This window comes from Amia ocellicauda, chromosome 12, assembly GCF_036373705.1.
Source record: "Amia ocellicauda isolate fAmiCal2 chromosome 12, fAmiCal2.hap1, whole genome shotgun sequence".
Lineage (NCBI taxonomy): Eukaryota > Metazoa > Chordata > Actinopteri > Amiiformes > Amiidae > Amia > Amia ocellicauda.
In genome coordinates this window covers 31730241-31748660 of record NC_089861.1, presented here as the reverse complement: position 1 = coordinate 31748660, position 18420 = coordinate 31730241, and the positions used below count along the sequence as shown (strand labels likewise).

At 39.1% G+C, this 18420-nt stretch overlaps 1 protein-coding gene across 1 annotated transcript; it reads left to right on the top strand.

Moving 5' to 3' along the window:
* The first annotated feature begins 466 nt into the window (after positions 1-466).
* LOC136764066 (fish-egg lectin-like) lies at positions 467-4874 on the top strand. The gene is made up of 4 exons (XM_066717894.1): positions 467-521; positions 2648-2875; positions 3025-3370; positions 4736-4874. The coding sequence occupies exons 1-4, from the start codon at positions 467-469 to the stop codon at positions 4872-4874; spliced, it is 768 nt and encodes a 255-aa protein (XP_066573991.1).
* Positions 4875-18420: the final 13546 nt, after the last annotated feature.

The following is an 18420-nucleotide window of genomic DNA, read 5'->3' as shown; positions in this document are numbered from 1 at the left end:
TCAGGGCCACCGTAGGTTTTGTAATTTGGCCCTAGAAAGCTTCCATACTTTGCATGGTGCGCAAACCTATTGAATATCGGGGCTGAACTCTCTCTATTGCGCATCAGAACACACACAGATCTGAAACAGCAGCTATGAATTCAGGTAGAAATTTCGCCGCAGTGCCAAGAAGTGCAGTAATACATCCGTAGTGGTTCAGCACTGTCATTGAGAAAACAATGGAACAATGCAACTGTGTGGTGCACTACAATGTTAGGAGCAGTACTGTAATCACAGAATTATCAACATGTGATTTCTTATTTAATCAGAAGTCAGTGGGTAGGGAGCCAGAAGGCAGGCATGCCACTCAACCAGATCCTGTGTTTGGTAAAGTTGCAATATGTGACATGTGCAGGTGTCTCAACAGTGCAGAGGGAGACACAAGGACGCAGGGACACAGACACAGAGACACAGAGAAAGAGCAGTGATGAGAGCCTGTGTGATTGCAGTGCTGCTGCAGCTCCTGCTGTCTGACAGTCAGGGTAAGACACTTCAACAACAACACCAACAACAAAAAACTAAATAATAATTATAATCATACCTGTCAACAGGAGTCTCTCGTATTTCACACCCATCTCCCGCCCCACTCCTGTTTTGTTATTTCTCCCGGGAAACTCACGTAATTTGTATTTGCCTGATTGACTGATTGGTCAACTTGAGAAGGCTGCCTCATGTGTGGTTGGCCAATCATTCAATTATCCCCTAAGGAGCCTCAGAGAATAGAGAGGAGAGACAGAGAACAGTGGAGAACAGAGGGGTTGATTATATATATTGTGAACTTTCACACTGCACGCACAGCTTCCCAGGCAGAACATAGTGGTGGCAGACAACAGAGCGAAGGAAACAGTGTCTGTGTTTATTTTATAGTTGTCTTTTCAATGGCAAATGCTGGGGAGGTTTACACAAAAAAAATAAAAAAAAATAAACTGGAAGACAACTGGTCCAAAGTTATAGCCAGTCTCTCCTCACAAAACAGGGAAACACTATTCAAAACACAAATCTGCAGCCTTGGTTGCTTCTCCGCTCTCTGCCCCAAAAACAAACAAAAAAAACTTAAATGGTGTAGAGCTGGGGAAGAAAACCAATTACATCGGTGATGACTCACACCTGTAGCCGATCTCCCAGTTCTCTATTAATTAAGGGAGGCTGACTCCAGGGCCAGTAAATATCCCTCCCATGGTGTGTACTGGGTCTGGTCTCTTCCAGCCACCCCCCAGTGGCTGATCTGTGAGCTGGCTTACATTATATATACACCGATCAGCCATAACATTATGACCACCTGCCTAATACTGTGTAGGTCCCAGTTTTGCCGCCAAAACAGCCCTGACCCATCGAGGCATAAACCTCTGAAGGTGTGCTGTGGTATCTGGCAACATAACGTTAGCAGCAGATCCTTTAAGTCCTGTAAGTTGCGAGGTGGGGCCTCCATGGATCAGACTTGTTTGTCCAGCACATCCCACAGATGCTTGATTGGATTGAGATCTGGGGACTTTGGAGGCCAAGTCAACACCTTGAACTCGTGATTCATCAGACCAGGCCACCTTCTTCCATTGCTCCGTGGTCCAGTTCTGATGCTCACGTGCCCATTGTAGGCGCTTTTGGCAGTGGACAGGGGTCAGCATGGGCACCCTGACTGGTCTGCGGCTACGCAGCCCCATATGCAACAAACTTAACGTTAACTTAGCATTAACTTTTTCAGCAGTTTGAGCTATTAGTAGCTCGTCTGTTGGATCAAACCACACGGGCCAGCCTTCGCTCCCCACATGCATCAATGAGCCTTGGCCGCCCATGACCCTGTCGCCGGTTCACTGCTTTTCCTTCCTTGGACCACTTTTGATAGGTACTGACCACTGCAGACTTGGAACACCCCACAAGAGCTGCAGTTTTGGAGATGCTCAGACCCAGTCAGCTAGCCATCACAATTTGGCCCTTGTCGCTCAGATCCTTACGCTTGCACATTTTTCACTTGCTGCCTAATATATCCCACCCACTGACAGGTGCCATGATAACGAGATTATCAGTGTTATTCACTTCACCTGTCAGTGGTCATAATGTTATGGCTGATCGTTGTATATATAAATAAATAAATAGTGTATATATAATACATACAATAATAATAAGTATATCTATCAAAATTATATATATAAAATTTCAAAATGGCTCCAGGTTTTTCTCTTCTATTCCTGTTACATGTTTAGCAAGCAAATAATTGCAATTATCAGTGCCTTTGTCACTTTGAAATATAAATGTAGGCTATTAAAATTGTATTTCTCTTTTCATATCATGCAGACACTGCATGTTATGAGTGTCTGTGAAATCAAACAACTGGAAGAAAAGAAATCGTGTTTGTTTGCTGGAGAGAGAGTTTTAGACACTGCTGTCAGTGTGTGCATTTGTGTTTCTGTGTGTTTCAGGAGCCAGTGTATTTTTTCATCTGTGAGTGTGACTGTTTCTGTGTCTCACTGGAAATGTGTGTGTGTGTGTGTGTTTCTGTCTCTCTGTCTCCCCCATCTCCTCCTTCTCCTCCCACACTCATCACCTTCCCTCTCTCTCTCCTTCCCCCATTAACTCTCTCCTTCACTCTCCCTCATGCTCTCTGTGTGCTCAGCCATGCAGTGCAGGGAGGTTGCAGGGCAACTGCGGCAAATAGATGTCAGTGTGGGGCAGGTGTTCGGCACCAAATCAGATGACACAGTCCTCACCCTGTACGGGGATTGCTGGATCCCCTTGCCTGGATCACTTAAGCATGTCACGGTCGGGCCCTCAGGTGTCTGGGGTGTCGACAGCACCAACGTCATCTTCAAGCTGGTGAATGGCAAATGGGTAGAGGTCCCAGGTAAGAGGCAGAGAAAGGGAGGTTGTTGGGGAAAGAGGGGAAGGGGGAGAAGGGTAGGGGTAGGGGGTGGGAAGGAGGGAGGAGGGCATCAGAGAGGGGCAAGATGAAGGGATACAAATTGTTGTCCCCCCTGCACTCTCCTCTGTCAGGTCAGCTAAAGCAGATTGATGCTGGGGGTGACCAGTTCATTGCCGGGGTGAGCACTGTGGAACTAATCTACTGCCTGGGCAAGGAGGCCACAGTGGGGTACAAGGGCCCCGGCTCCCCCACCACCTGGCAGGGCCTCCTGGGGACTATCAAGTACTACAGCTGTGGGCCCCTGGGCTGCTGGGGGGTGAATGCCGCCGATGACATCTTTGTGAGGAAGGGGGTGTCTCCACAGCAGTGCCAGGGGACAGGGGATTGGCAGCAGGTGGATGGGAAACTGTCCATGATAGAGGTGGGCAGCGAGGGCAGTGTGTATGGGGTGAACGCTGCCGGGGACGTCCTCCGCAGGTCAGATGTTATTATTATTATTATTATTATTATTATTATTATTATTATTATTATTATTATTATTATTACTAATTATATTTCTTAGCAGAAGCCCTTATCCAACGTAAACAACAATTGTCACACCGTTATTCATGCATACAGCTAGGATTAAAACTACTGGAGAGACCATTATTATTATTATTATTATTATTATTATTATTATTATTATTATTATTACTTTAGTGTTATTACCATTGGTGTTAATATTGTTATTAGTAGTAGAGTTATTACTGCTGGCATAGTTACTGTTATTACTGGTGTTATTATTATGTCTACTAATATTACAATTAGATTTATTATTTTTACTACCGGTGTTGTAATGTATCGGAGGCTAACAGAGGTGGATTCAAGTGCGCACTCAACCTAATGAAGGGCAAAGGCAAAAGTACAAAGGGGAGATCCAAAAGGCATAGTCAAGAACTGTCTAGAGGTAGATCAATTGGGCAGACAGGCAAAACAAGGAGATCCAAAGGAGAAAGCGAGAGGTCAGGAACACTAATGGACAGGTGATATAGGAATGCTTAGAAGTGAAGAAGATAAGACTTAGCAGTGACTGAAGGGCAAACAAGGGTTTAAGTGCAGGGCATAGTGGACTCAGTGAAGCTGCTAGGGAAAGGTAGAACCAATGAGTACAGAGGGTTATTGGGACAAGTGCACATGGTATGTAGGAATGTTAATTGGATAATTGCTTATTGAGAGTGAGATACTGTATTCTGATGGGGAAGTACAGAGAGTGGGCCTGACAGGTGTTATTAGTATTCATATAAATGCATCCATTTTCGAAAGAGTCGCGGGGAAGCCGGAGCTGATCCCAGCAGACATAGGGTGCAAGGGAGGAATACACCCAGGATGGGATGCCAGTCCATCACTTTGGCAACACACACAGATAAATTTTAGATAGGCCAACTAACCTAATCTGCATGTTTTTGGATGGTGAGAGGAAACCAGAGTGCCCAGAGAAAACCCACGTGGACACGGGGAGAACATGCAAAACCCACACAGACAGGCACCCTGATTTGGCAGCAGTGCTAACCACTGCGCCACCATGCCGCCCTAGTCATAGTCATATTAATGTCATTTCAGTTGTTACTATTATTAATTGTGTCACGACTATCATTGTAATTACTGTGGGAGTTATTTATATTATTTTGACTATTACTATTGGGGTTATTGTCACATTATTGTTGAATTATAGGTTTATTCATAATTGTCCTTGATGTTATTACTTCTGTTTAGTTATTACTACTGTTGGGATGCATTACTTATTACATTTTAACTTCTCCCTCACCTGTCTCTACTTCTCCCTGCCCCTGCACTACCTCTCAGAGATGGGATCAATAGCAGTAACCCTGCAGGCACTGGTTGGACCTTAATAAGCGAGTGCGGGAAGAGCAACCATGTGTCCTTTGACCTGGGTCATCTGTGGGTCATCACCAATGACAACCGGATCCTGGACTGCAGCTGAGCATCACAGCAAGCAGAGACCCCACAGCTTTCTTTGGGTTTGCAATAAATATAAATATAAAGATTTATCTTAAAAGTATATATATATATATATATATATATATATATATATATATACAGCCACACAAGATTTCTGCCTTTCACACTGCTTGAAAAATATAGTTTACCAATTGAGTAAAAATATTGTAATCAAATACAAACAATTTAAATGTAATAGTTTTAAAAGGTTTGCAAAGGTTCTTAACAGTTTGTAAAATGAATGTTTACAAAGGCTGAAAACCAAATGAGGGTCTTTATTTCCATTTGAACATCATGTTTACACATAGGCATAGGTTTAGGGGGGTGGGTGGAAAGCATCCCCCAATGTTGAGAGAATGTTTAATAGTCCCCCCCAATAATGTGTGCCCGACTCTATAGGCGTAGTGCATACGTCCCTCCCAATTCTGAAACCAAACCTATCCCACTGGATTTACACATTTGTAAAATTCTAGTTTACAATCTGTGACAGCAATAGCGGATGTCCTGTTTACAAATGTTGACATGGTTTAATACTAGAACCACCATAGCAAAATTTTGAGCAACTTTTGCAATTCAAATGTAAATACATTTGCATATGTGAATTTCTCCCACATACACATTCCTATACGTTACTAAATGTTTGAATTAAATACCTATATGACATTGCAGTTGTAAACTTGTCAAAATGAATAAATTATAAATACTTTCTTCTTCAACCACAGGACCCACAGTTTTTTTGGTAGGCTATATTCAATACAATAAAGCTGATTATCTGGACTTTGTAATATAATCAGTCACCGTGAAAGAATTATAATAATGTTGAGTGCTGAAACACATAAATTTATACACATCATATATTCATATATTATTATCATTATTTATTTTATTAGCAGATGTCACAAAAATATAAACAATTGAAGAATCACACCTGATATAGCTCTTGTGTGTCCTCTGATCAGATCAGCACATTTCTAACTTTCCTTGGAATTCAAACTTGATCACATTTTAAACCCACATTTTCTATTAGGTGTAAGGCTGATGACAAATCAGTATCTATACAAGACTGAGAAGATGCCCCTCACCCTTCAGCCAGTTCTTTGCCCACTGTCACACGGAATAAAGACACTGCCAGGTTTCTAAATGCACATTTTCTGCATTGATGTACGCAGCTGTATTAGACAGATGTAGATATTTCAAAGCACTCTCATTTTGCATAAGATGTTATATTTTAGTTTCATGCAATTTTAATAACTGGTTATTTATGTTTATAATTGTATGTCTGCTAACATATGTGCATACCGATTTCTACATAAAGGTGCTGCACATGTTGCGGGTGCTGTGGTTGTATGTAAATCAAAATATCATCAGTTCTAGTGATAAAGTATGCTGATTTTGCTTGTTTATATAAATTTACCCACAGCTTGTAATTGTATTGTGTAGTACAGTTTATAAAAGGTCTTCAGGAATAGTTTACATAACCACCCTCCTCCTCCAGTTTGTTTGTATTATAAATTGCTTTTTTTTTCCGATTTATGGTTCATTTAATCAGGGCTGAAAGTTAAAAACATTAGTGTTCTATTTAATTACTTAATATAATACCTACCACTTCCCTGAATACATAGTGGTAAGGAAAAATACTTTTGCCTGTTAGATGTTAACAGATACATACAAGTAAAGTCAGTTTACATTAAGTAAATAATAAGACGTGTTCTGTCACGACAAAATTAAGAGAGGTGAATACTTTTTTTTGTTTAATCCTTAGTTTGTGTTCTATTGCAGTTCATTTTAAAATTGTAACAATTAAAAAGTAAATACATATTGTGTTAGTATGGAATAACCATGGGGCCATGTGAAAGAAAAAACCTCAGAGTTTCAATTGTATAACTAAACATTACAAATTACATTACAAGACAAAAATACTTTGTTTGTTTTTTCCTTTCACATGGTCCTTATATTAGATATGTGAAACATATTATGTGGGCGAATTGACCTTTTTTAGAAGGACCGCTTACATTATTATTAGTAGTAGTAATGCGGTAAGGTCAGTGCAGTGTGGTGCGGAAGGCCGGGGTCCAACACCCTGCTGTGGGCCAGAAGCCCCCCAAATATGTTACAATATATAAGATAATAATTAAAATTGCTTTTATAGTGAATATTATCTAAAATAATGCAAGGTACATTATTTAACTACCCTTGGGTCCAGAATTAGGACCTCACAGTTAATACTGTGCAGATACGACAAAGGTACCACAGAATTTCCCTGACAGAACATTTTTATTCCTTTACAGGACTGCAGTAGTGAGTTTAAAAAATACTTAATCGTTTAATAAAAAATTGAAATGGATACATTATCATGTTACTTCACTTTCGACCTATCTCTAGGCCTGCCTGTGGTACTAGACATAGAATATCTCCCCTCTACACAGGAACTACAGAGATGCCTGTAAGTGTGTGCAGCCTCATCTGTCCCACATTGGTAATCTAAAACAGCAGAGCCCAGTGAATGACAAGATAACTATTGCAATTGAGTCTTGCCTATGCTATATTGAGAATGTATCTGGGATTGTGACACTTGCCAACACTGCATGTATAACATGTAGTGTTTTTATTTTTTCATATGTAATTTACATATGTATGTGCAGATTTATATGTTTAATAGATTTTAACTTAATTTAAAAAGTGGATTATTCCACAGATGTTTAAAGTAAAAAAAAAAAAAAAAAGTATATAATAGTATATGACCTATAACTAATTTGCAGAATAGCAACTTTATGGTAAACAAGTACAATTAATTCAAATGATTGAATGTTTTTATATACTGTACTATGTCTTACATAAATTGTTTATGATTGTGATTTTGTTGTGTGATCAATAAATTACTTAATTGGATGAAGGAATCTGCTACATGTTTGTAATGGTAATGTATATAAAATTTATATTAAGGTCTCTCTGTTTACATTGAACAACTAACACATAACTAACTAGTAATACATTCATATTATGTTTAGGTTTAATTGGCCAATGTGTTGAGTAAAACTAACCCAGTGTTCATAAAAAAACACATTATTTGTGCTAATATTCCTACAAATAACCTGTGTTGTTGGCCTTAATCACAATCAGTAATGTGTCCTAAAAGTGTACAGTTGATATATAACACCTTTCTTGTAGAGGATAGACTAAGATGACGTCACACTGGCCATGAGTGGAAATAGAAAATACATTATTTTCTTTATAACATACTTCATTACTTAACATAAGTCAGCAATAACTTGTTGCCTGGGTGCAGATGAACAACAAAATAACATTTAAACAATATTAAATAACATTTAGAAAAACCTTGCCAAAATAGAAGTAGTAAAAATGTGGTTGTAATGAACATGTTTGTAACAACCCACTTTCTTAATATTTTTTTCTACACTCCATATGACACAGCATTTTAATATGAATACAGACAAATATGATTAATATTCTTGGAAAAAAATAACAACTTACATCCCTCTTGCTTTTCCTTCGATAAGCCTCAAGCTGTCTGCAATCCCAGATGCCTTTTTCACTATGTTGTCTGTGGATATTTTGCTGATAGTTATCACTTTATAGCCACTAATGAACAATAAACAAACCAACAAAGGAAATATTATAATACACTTCCCTTACTACAGTTTACCTACACTGTACTTTCACAGTAACAAGAGTGAATTGAACATGTATTTTATGTATAGTTAAAGATTAAATAGTAGTATCGATAATGTAATTACAGCACAAGCTTACATACACTTAACAAAAAGTAGTATGACTTAGTTACATATAGCGTGGGTTATTTACTTTACATGTTCATGTAAAATGGTGCAAACTATTGTGATGTTACTGATGACCTTAAACTCATCCCTCATAGGGTCAAGATCAGCACTTCCCTCTTACATGTAATTACAAATATACAAATATATTACCAGTAAAAACATGGCATAAGCATACCTGTTTACACATACAGCAAGTTTCCATGCTTCGGATAAAATATTCCAAGTAATTTGAGGAAAGCTAGAGACCAAACCAGTTGATTCCTGTATGAAAAATATATTGTACCATGAAGCAGCTGTATAATGAATCAGTTCAAAAATGCTTTGAAATACTTTGTTCTGTGACTGGCCAAGGAAAATGGTTTGAATTACTGCTTATGGACACACATCTAATCAATGTTTCCCTTCATGTATGAATACAAAGATAGTGAATTATAATTCCAGTTACAGATTTGGATTTTAATAATTTTTACCTTACAGACCAGTAGGTTGCACAAGTGAAGTTGAAACTCAAGAGACTTCTTGTTTGTTTAGATTTGCACTCTTCTCACAGTGTAACATTCTGAATTTAAAGTTTAGACATGGCATAAATTCAACCTGTTTTGTAATGTTAGCAAATTATTTTATATACACTTTATTTTATATACACCGTAACTGTCACAGTGGCATTCTTGATTTTGTAGTTCCGATTACACCACTGGGGATTTCCACCCCAGAAGTAGATTTAACCCGTCACCAGATGCTAGCACAGGTTTAAGATCTTTGAATGGGAGCCACACCACCGACTGAATAACATCCCAGTATAAACAGCACAAATGTAAATTAACAAGGTTTTATTCTCACATAAATACCAATGCGCTCTTGGGGTTTAATCAAACAAGAATACAATTTCACAAAGATAAAAATATTAAATAGATAGCAACAAGAGTCCAATGGTTATTTCTGGGGATGACAGTTTAAATTAAAAACCCAGTCGATATTAGACTAATCCCTGTATCTTGAGCCAGTCAGTCCTCCACAAGCTCTAGCAAATAGACCAGTTACATGACTCTTGTACTGTTTAGGTCCTTCCACTCCAGATCGTTAACAGCACTTTCTCCTAGGCTAAAACAAAATAAAAACATTGGTCACTGTTCTTATAATAATAAAATCCCCAATACAAATGGTCTAAAACCTTTCAAACGGAGCTTAGATTCAGCAGTAAGTAGAGGGAGGGTACAGCAAATAGGTCACTATTGCTTTGTATAGTACATGTTTAACACACATATAACACTATTCTAACAAAAAAGCAAGTCCTTTAGCTGCATAGCAACAGTAATATACAGATTATTAAAATCAAGCCAAACTATTCCGGGACTGTATATAGTTCAGTGTCCTTTATCTGTGTATTTCGCTTAAGACACATGGAAAGAAACAAGGGGTTCACTTAACTTGGCGGAAGGGCTAGCCGGCTTGTTTCACGCACTCTGCTCCAGTCTTTCAAGTTTCCCCGTCATCTCAGTTTCTTCGCCTGTGCACCCCTCATTCCCCCACCCCCCATTCTGTCCAATTGATTGCTGTCAGCAAATAAAATGGTTCATCTCATTGGTTCTTGTCATGTCTGGGGAGAACACATCCATTACAACACAGTCTCCAGATGCGGTGTGTAGTGCATTCAAATCAGTGCGTATTAGTGATACAGATCTCGGGCAATATAGAAGTCTACAATATAAACAGACCAATTCAAAATACAATAATAATAATAATAATAATAATAATAATAATAATAATAATAATAATAATAATAATAGTGATGAAAGTAGTGGTAATCAAAGTGTAGCAATAAGTGTAATCACACAATAAGAAAAAGAAAGTGCTCAATTAAGTATGCATAAATGTCACCCTGTGACACTCTCCCCAGGTTGCTGTCCCAGGAGCCATCCCATTTCCCATAACATTTAATCACAGTACCTTAATGGGGGTCTCCCAATACTTTGCTCAGGAATGTTCTCTTGGGTGCCTTAATACACTCCATAAAAAATATCCCCATGCTAATGGAGGTCTTTCTGTTGGTGCACTTTCAGTGTAACTGTGTGTGTCCAGCTCGGTCTTTGTCTTTATTCAGATATAAAGCGGCCATTAATTGTGCTATTAGCAGTCCTGCATGGGAGGATTGCCATCCTGACAGCCTTGTGTCATTCAATGCAACGCAGGTGTGCACTGTCCTAATTAGCTACAGGTGACGTATTTAACAGCCCCCTGGACCCCTGCGCCAGCAGTCAGCGCCAGCAGCCTTCAGTGCCCCCCTTCCGAAGGGCCCCATCTCCAAAGGGCAGGGACTCTAGCTGTGGGACTCCAGCAAGGAGAAGACTGCGAGGAGACCCCACACAGCAACAGCAAGAAGCCATGATGATCTCTCCGATTCCGATCCTATTTTCTCCATCTTCTCGGTGTGCACCTGCATGCCATTGCTTCCTTAATCCCTCCAACCTCATCTCTCTGCCTCTCCTCTCCTCCTCCTCTATCCCTTCTACTCCACTCTCAGAGGGCCTGTGGAACTGCCACTCAGCTTCCAACAAGGCCGACTTCATCTCCGCCTTCACCTCCCACCACTCTCTAGATTTCCTCGCTCTCACCAAGACATGGATCTCCCCGGATGACTCAACCACCCCTGCTGCCTTATCCTTTCTCTTTGTCCTGTCCCACTCCCCTCATCTTAGGGAGGAGGAAGAGGGCTCCTGTTCTCCCCTTCTTTCCTCTTCTCTGTCCCCCCCCACTCTCTCCTCTATCACGACCCACAGCTTTGAATTCCATGCAGTGGAAATCACCTCTCCCTCTCACCTCTTCCTTCTAGTTCTCTACCGTCCCCCCAGTCCACTCGCCTCCTTCCTGGATGAACTTGACTTTCTTCTCTCCTCCCTCCCCTCGCTGTCCTCACCTACCATCCTCCTGGGAGACTTCAACATCCACTTCTCCAACCCCTCCCACTGTGTTGGATTTCTTCCTCTCCTTCACTCCTTTAACTTGTCTCTCTCCCCATCTCCCCCCACTCAAAGGGCAGGCTGCCAGCTAGATCTTATCTTCTCTAGAGGCTGCCCCCCTTCGACACTCTCCGTGACACCCATGGACATCTCAGACCACCACTTCTCCTTCTCCCTTTCCCTCCCCTCTCTCCCCACCCCACCCACTCCCTCTGTCACCTTCCACCATAATCACTGCTCTATCACTCCCTCCACCCTTGCTTCCACTGCCCTCACTCTTACCTTCCATTGACTGTTTTTCCCATCTATCTGTCAACTGCGCTACCTTCTCTTTGTTCTCCTCCCTCACCTTCTCCCTTGACTCTCTCTGTCCTCTCACGTCTCGTCCTGCCCGTCCCTCCCCTACTCACCCGTGGCTCTCTGCTGTTCTCAACCCGAACTAGTCTGCGTGCCGCCAAACAGAAGTGGAAAAGGACCAAACTCCCAGCTGTCCTCGAACTCTACTGCTCTCTACTGTCTTCATTCTCCTCCTCACTCACCTCAGCCAAGAAATCTTACTTCCAATCACTCTTTGAATCCACTGTCAACAATCCCTGCAAACTCTACTCCACCTTCTCCTCCCTCCTTGCACCCCCTTCTCCTCCTCCTCCCTCATCTCTCACTGCAGATGATTTTGCCTCCTTCTTCTCCAAAATTGCAGACATCCACAAGTTCTTCTACCGTCCACCCTCCTCTCCCATCACAACCAAACCTCCCACTGACCAAGCTTCCTTTTCTTCATTTTCACCTCTCTCGGACTCTGACGTTTCCGCCCTCCTCCTACATCACAAACCTCCTCAGAACTACCACCCAGTCTCCCTACTCCCCTTCCTCTCAAAGACTCTCGAGTGGGCGGTCCACCATCAGCTCTCTGACTTTCTGTCCCAACACTCACTCCTTGATCCTCTGCAATCCGGCTTCCGCACAGCTCACTCCACTGAGACGGCTCTCCTGGCAGTCACTGACTCCCTCAACTGTGCTTGGTCAGCTTCCCTCTCCTCCTTGCTCCCTTTCCCATAACCCTTGACTGTGACCTTACATCTTGACGGCACTTAGCATTACTTTCCAGGATGTATGTCCGCACTTACTGTACTTAACTGTATAAATTGGAAGTTGTAAAATGTATTATATCTTGAATTGCTTTCATGTAAATTTGAATTTGTAATGTTTGATGCCTTAACTTTATTCTTGCACTTTGTATTGCACTTATGTTGTAAGTTGCCCTGAATAAGGGCGTCTGCCAAGAAATAAAAAAATAATAATGTATGAAGTGTTTTGGTAGTTTTAGTGCATTTTGAATGAGAAATTAACTGCTGTGCCAAGCTGAAAGTTGGTTAGGAGAATTGTGTGCAGAGTTTTGAAAAAGTGTTGAGAAAATGAGTCCTAGCGATTGTAAAAAACTGTAACCATAACTGATTACAGATTGCATGGTTATAATTACAATTGATCCCAGGTCTGCCCTGTGGGCTCATAGGTATATTCTATTATTATTTTTATTATTTATTTCTCAGCAAACACCCTTGTCCAGGGTGACTTACAAAATATAAGATCAATACAAAGTGCAATAATACAGTGCAGTTCAAGGCATAATACATTTACACATTCCAATTTACACAAGTGCATATGAGATATACAGAAAACAATATATATGGTCTTACATCCTAGATTGTAAAAGTTGATAAGGGCCAAGGGAAAGGGGGCATAGGGGAAATCAAAAATAAGCTATACGAGTACTAGTAATGCAAAGCAAGTATGACAACACATTGTATAAGTGCAATCTGCAAGTACTGTCTGAAAAGATGTCGAGTAATTTCTGGAAGGAGGTCAGGGACTCTGCTGTTTTGAGTGGTGATGTGCTGAGTGTAGGAAAGCGCAGGATCGAGGGTGACTCCTAGGTTCTTAGCAGAAGAAGCAGAAAAGAGTGTCATAGATTTCAAGGGGATTGAGATGGAGAAGCAGGAAGAGGGGGGGAGATCATATTTGGAGAGGTTGAGCTTGAGGGTTTTTGAGAGGAGAGGTAGGGTCAAGGGCAGGTTTCTTGAGTAGTGGGATGACAGCAGCTTGTTTAAAAACAGAGGGGAAACATCCAGAGAGGAGGGAGGAGTTGAGGAGGGAGGAGATGAAGGGGAGTAGATCAGGACAGACAGTACTGGCAGCAAGAGCAAAGAACTTTGTGTGTTCCAGACTCTGTATCTCTGTATCCCTGTCATTTAGTACATTCTCAAGTATTCTGTAATTACCCATGATTTAAATATATTTAATTTGCAAAACAGGAGATGTTTGAATAGGTACTGGAAGTACATTTGGCTTCATGCAAACACAGGCAGATAAACAGATTCAGAAGGCAGTCTAATGATTAGAGTTGGAAGCATATTTATGTATAATTACAAATAGTTTTGTTTGCTTTGTTAAATGAAATATGCATTCTGTATCCACACAACATTACTCTGCATATAATTCAGTATAACAAGTAAGTGTATTACGCCTTCAATACAATAGATACCGACCAATATTGTTTTAAATACTGTCTGTCTTAGGCTTGTATTCACTGCAGACAGGAAAAGCTTTTCTGGCCTGATGGGGATATATCAGGAATAGTCAAATGCACACTCACAGAAAAAACTGGGCTTATCATTTTACTGGGTGGAGCTGCTGCCATTAAATCCTTAGTGACCTTTGTATTGGTAGATCAATGGAAAACACCTGGCAGGTTAGCATTTTAATGTTAATAACGATTAATGAACACAGTTTACATTTGTTTTTAAAATATTAAATTACAGCCCACACTTGTCTTTCAACTGTGATCCAAAGATTGAGCACAATTTGTTATTCCCATGGTGTGCAGTACACCAGGTGGATAATGCTGCATGCATTTTTAAAGATATGCTTCTTCATGTAATCTTTATGTCTATTTTTAGGTATTTCTCAGCTTTTCCTTGAACACATCAATTATTCAAATTGCACCAAAAAAGTATAATTACTTTCTAATTCACAGCTTCTATGGTGATATTCTGTTATATTTACTATTATTAGTTTACCTTTAGTGAATACACTGACATCTAGAGGATAAGAATTAAAATAAAGGTTAGACAGCCAGTCAAGATAAACGACCTGCCTATAGTGAATTCAGAATATGAACACACCCACATAGTTTAAATCACTAACCAGCTGAATGTATATTCATTTGGATTTGGGATTCACAGGTAAGCACAAATATCAAACCCATGTAATAAATGAAGTTATATATGTATGTTATTTAGAATTTGTAATTTTTTTCTTAATATTATGTATCAATAATGAATAATGGCTTTACAAATAATGTAGCTTTAATCTGTTTTTTGAGTGCACTGACATTCAGGAAAAAATATGACATTAAGATTTAATTTCATTAATTCATTCATTTCATTGTTTTAAAAATCTTAAAATCAAATTCCTAAATTACTTTTCAAAAGACCTGTGGTGTATTTTTGTCATAGTTGTAAGTAGTTTATTGTAAAATATGCTGGTAAAGTAAAGTTATTGATAACTGATTAATTCTAGTGGGTAGAAGTCAATAGTATGTAAACTTTTACTTGCATTATTAATTGTATTGTTGGTGTTTTTAGTAATATTAGTATTACTACACTTGGCATTACATTAATATAATACTTAAATACATAATACTAATATATTAATAGTTAAAAAACAATTACCTACTAAATTCTCATTTAAACAGTAAGGTATCATGGCAAATAATCAACACTTTGAATATAGAAAAAAGCAGCACTCAAAATGTTCCGCATCGGTCCAATGTCAAATTGTATTAAGGCCCGGAATCGGCCCATAGAGCAGTATGTTTACCTAGGAAACCCATCACCTCCATGTAGTGGACCTCAAATGTTGTTAACCAGTACAATTACATATTATACTTAGCAATATAATAGTAAAATTATAAAACTGCAATAATAAAAAAAAAAACATTAAACAAAAACGTATGCAACCTTATGATTGCATAAGTGAAATAAGGGAAATGTAATTGTTTTATTTGTAGTTTCAAATAAAAAGCTAAGCAATTTGTAAATCTGTCCTTTAGGAAATTCTTATAACTATTTTTTGAATAATGATGAAATGATGAAAAGATTTATTTTAAATGCACCAGTGTCCAAAGCTCTTGCTGTAGTATGTTGCACAAATTCTGATCACACTTAGGGACAGCTGTAAGGTCCTCAATGTTAAAGATGAGATGATTCTCACTCCAATCTCATCCATCCATTCCAGGGGTGGAGCCACTGGCTCCTGCTGAAATCTGATTGGCCCCCTGAGTGCCCCTCTTCCCAAAGGCACTCTAAAATATTTATATAATTCATAGTCAGTTTCCCATGTCCATGTTGTGGACAATGGGGTATGTTAGTTTCTTTTGCCAAAGTTGTAATTTTTGTGTGTATACTGCCCGGCAAGAATCCAGGCAATAGAGGAGGAGTTATAAATGTAACTGTTTTTGCGCTATGCTCTCTGCATGTACACAGCCACAGCCAGACTGCATGGTTGTTTCAAGACAAGACAAGTTTATGATAAATTAATCATTTAAATACTCTTGCTGTACTGCATTTTATTTCTGCTATGACATTGACAATGTAATGAATGGTGATAGCTAAGCTACACTAGTTTAGTGTTACCATACATCCAGTTTTTACTGGACATCTTTTTTGGTCCTTTAATCTCCGTCCAGACTGATTTTTTAAATATGTATAAATGTCCAGAATTTGCCTTGCTTGTCCTTTTTCCAACACTGAACTACAGTTCCTGGGTGCGTGTTTAACCCTTCCTCTCCAGCAGCGCTACAATTCGATCAGACATGAATGATGATGTGTGAGATTGATAGTGTTCACCTATGTCAAGGCTTTTTGAACAACTATTGGTTGTTAATAAATGGCCGACATCTGTAAAGGTTTTATTTCGTTGGTGCCTTAGCAATTTACAAAATGAAATTTTGAGATGAGAAGGGAGAGTGTGAGTGAGACGACAGAGTTTCACATGGCAGTGAAAAGTCATGATTGCAGAGAGCAATTATGAATAGAAAATAGAAAACAGGATTATTTTAGACATTTTCTTTGAAGAAATGGCTACAGCACTGACAGAAGCTGGTTGCAACACATTCTCACACATACGTTAGTTGTTACTGTTTCTTTATACTTTTATATTTGTACTATTGTACCTTGTCATAGTATTAAAAAATGTATTTGTGTCATATAATTGTGTTTTGTTTCTGCAAAGTTAATACTTTTTATATACATTAATTTATTAACTAAAACAAACATGGACATGTGTATATATACACTCACCTAAAGGATTATTAGGAACACCATACTAATACTGTGTTTGACCCCCTTTCGCCTTCAGAACTGCCTTAATTCTACGTGGCATTGATTCAACAAGGTGCTTGTCTTGACCAGGACCACACCCCTAAATGCATTGAAGCAACTGCCATGTGATTGGTTGGTTAGATAATTGCATTAATGAGAAATTGAACAGGTGTTCCTAATAATCCTTTAGGTGAGTGTATATATATATATATATATATATATATATATATATATATATATAAATAATACTAATCATTATTGTTTATGTTATCGTTATAAGTTATGTTTTAGCAAACCATTTTTATTTTTTCTTGGTAAAGCATTTTTGCACCTTTTTACCATACAACCATGTATTGAACAAATATGTTTTGTATATGACCTATTTTTATATTGTAACCATTTTTGATTCTGTTAAAAACCTTCTGGGTCCTAAACAAGGAGTTTAGTGGCAAAGTTTTGAGGCAAAGTGCTCTTTATTCTCACACATGCAGGGCCAGTTCTAGACATTTGGAGGCCCTAGGCAACATTTTTGTTGGAGGCCCCCCATCTTGATTGGTGGAATAGCGCAGTGGTTCCCAAACTTTCTGGGTGGCGCACCCCCAAGTGAATCTATCATTCTATAGTTAAAATAATAATAATAATAATAATAATAATAATAATAATAATAATAATAATAATAATAATAATAATAATAATAATGATTTTATTTTATAGCTTGTACGGTTGATTGGCTCTCTATGTAGCTGTAATGAAGATTGACGGGAGGGTGGGATTTGTTATTTCTTGATTGGTGATTGGCTGACAATGACAGATCTGCGCGACTCCGCCAATGGGATCAGTGGAATTCTGCAGATCTGCACAAATCTGTGGCGCTACAAGAACATGACCAATGGCTTCCTCTCAGAGAGTTTCTGCTTGGAAATACTTTGACAAAGTAAATTAAAACACTGTTAAGTATATAATATGTGCAGTGCAATTAATATACCACAAATCTACAGCTGGTAGAAACTAGGAATGACAGAAAAGGAAAGAGGAGCAACATACAAACTTATATTATTAAAACACACACAGCCAGCTATTGCTATATATTTTGTTTTCACTGGAACTTGAACGCACGTGTCTCATCTTGACTTTTTACCTGTTCAGCTCTTTCCCTGCGCCCCCCCATAAAGTTTGGGAACCTTGGACTCGCATATAGGGATCTTACGGTTATGGAGGCCCTGCCTCCAAGCCCGAGGCCCTAGGCAATTGCCTACTACAGTATGGACTTTAATGAACTTTAATGAACATCATACTTCAAGGCATCCAGCAACGTCTTGATGCTGTTGTAATCCTCTTTGAGGTGCACCAAGTTAGCCAGGGGAAGAGACGGGTCATAGGAGACTTCAAAATGG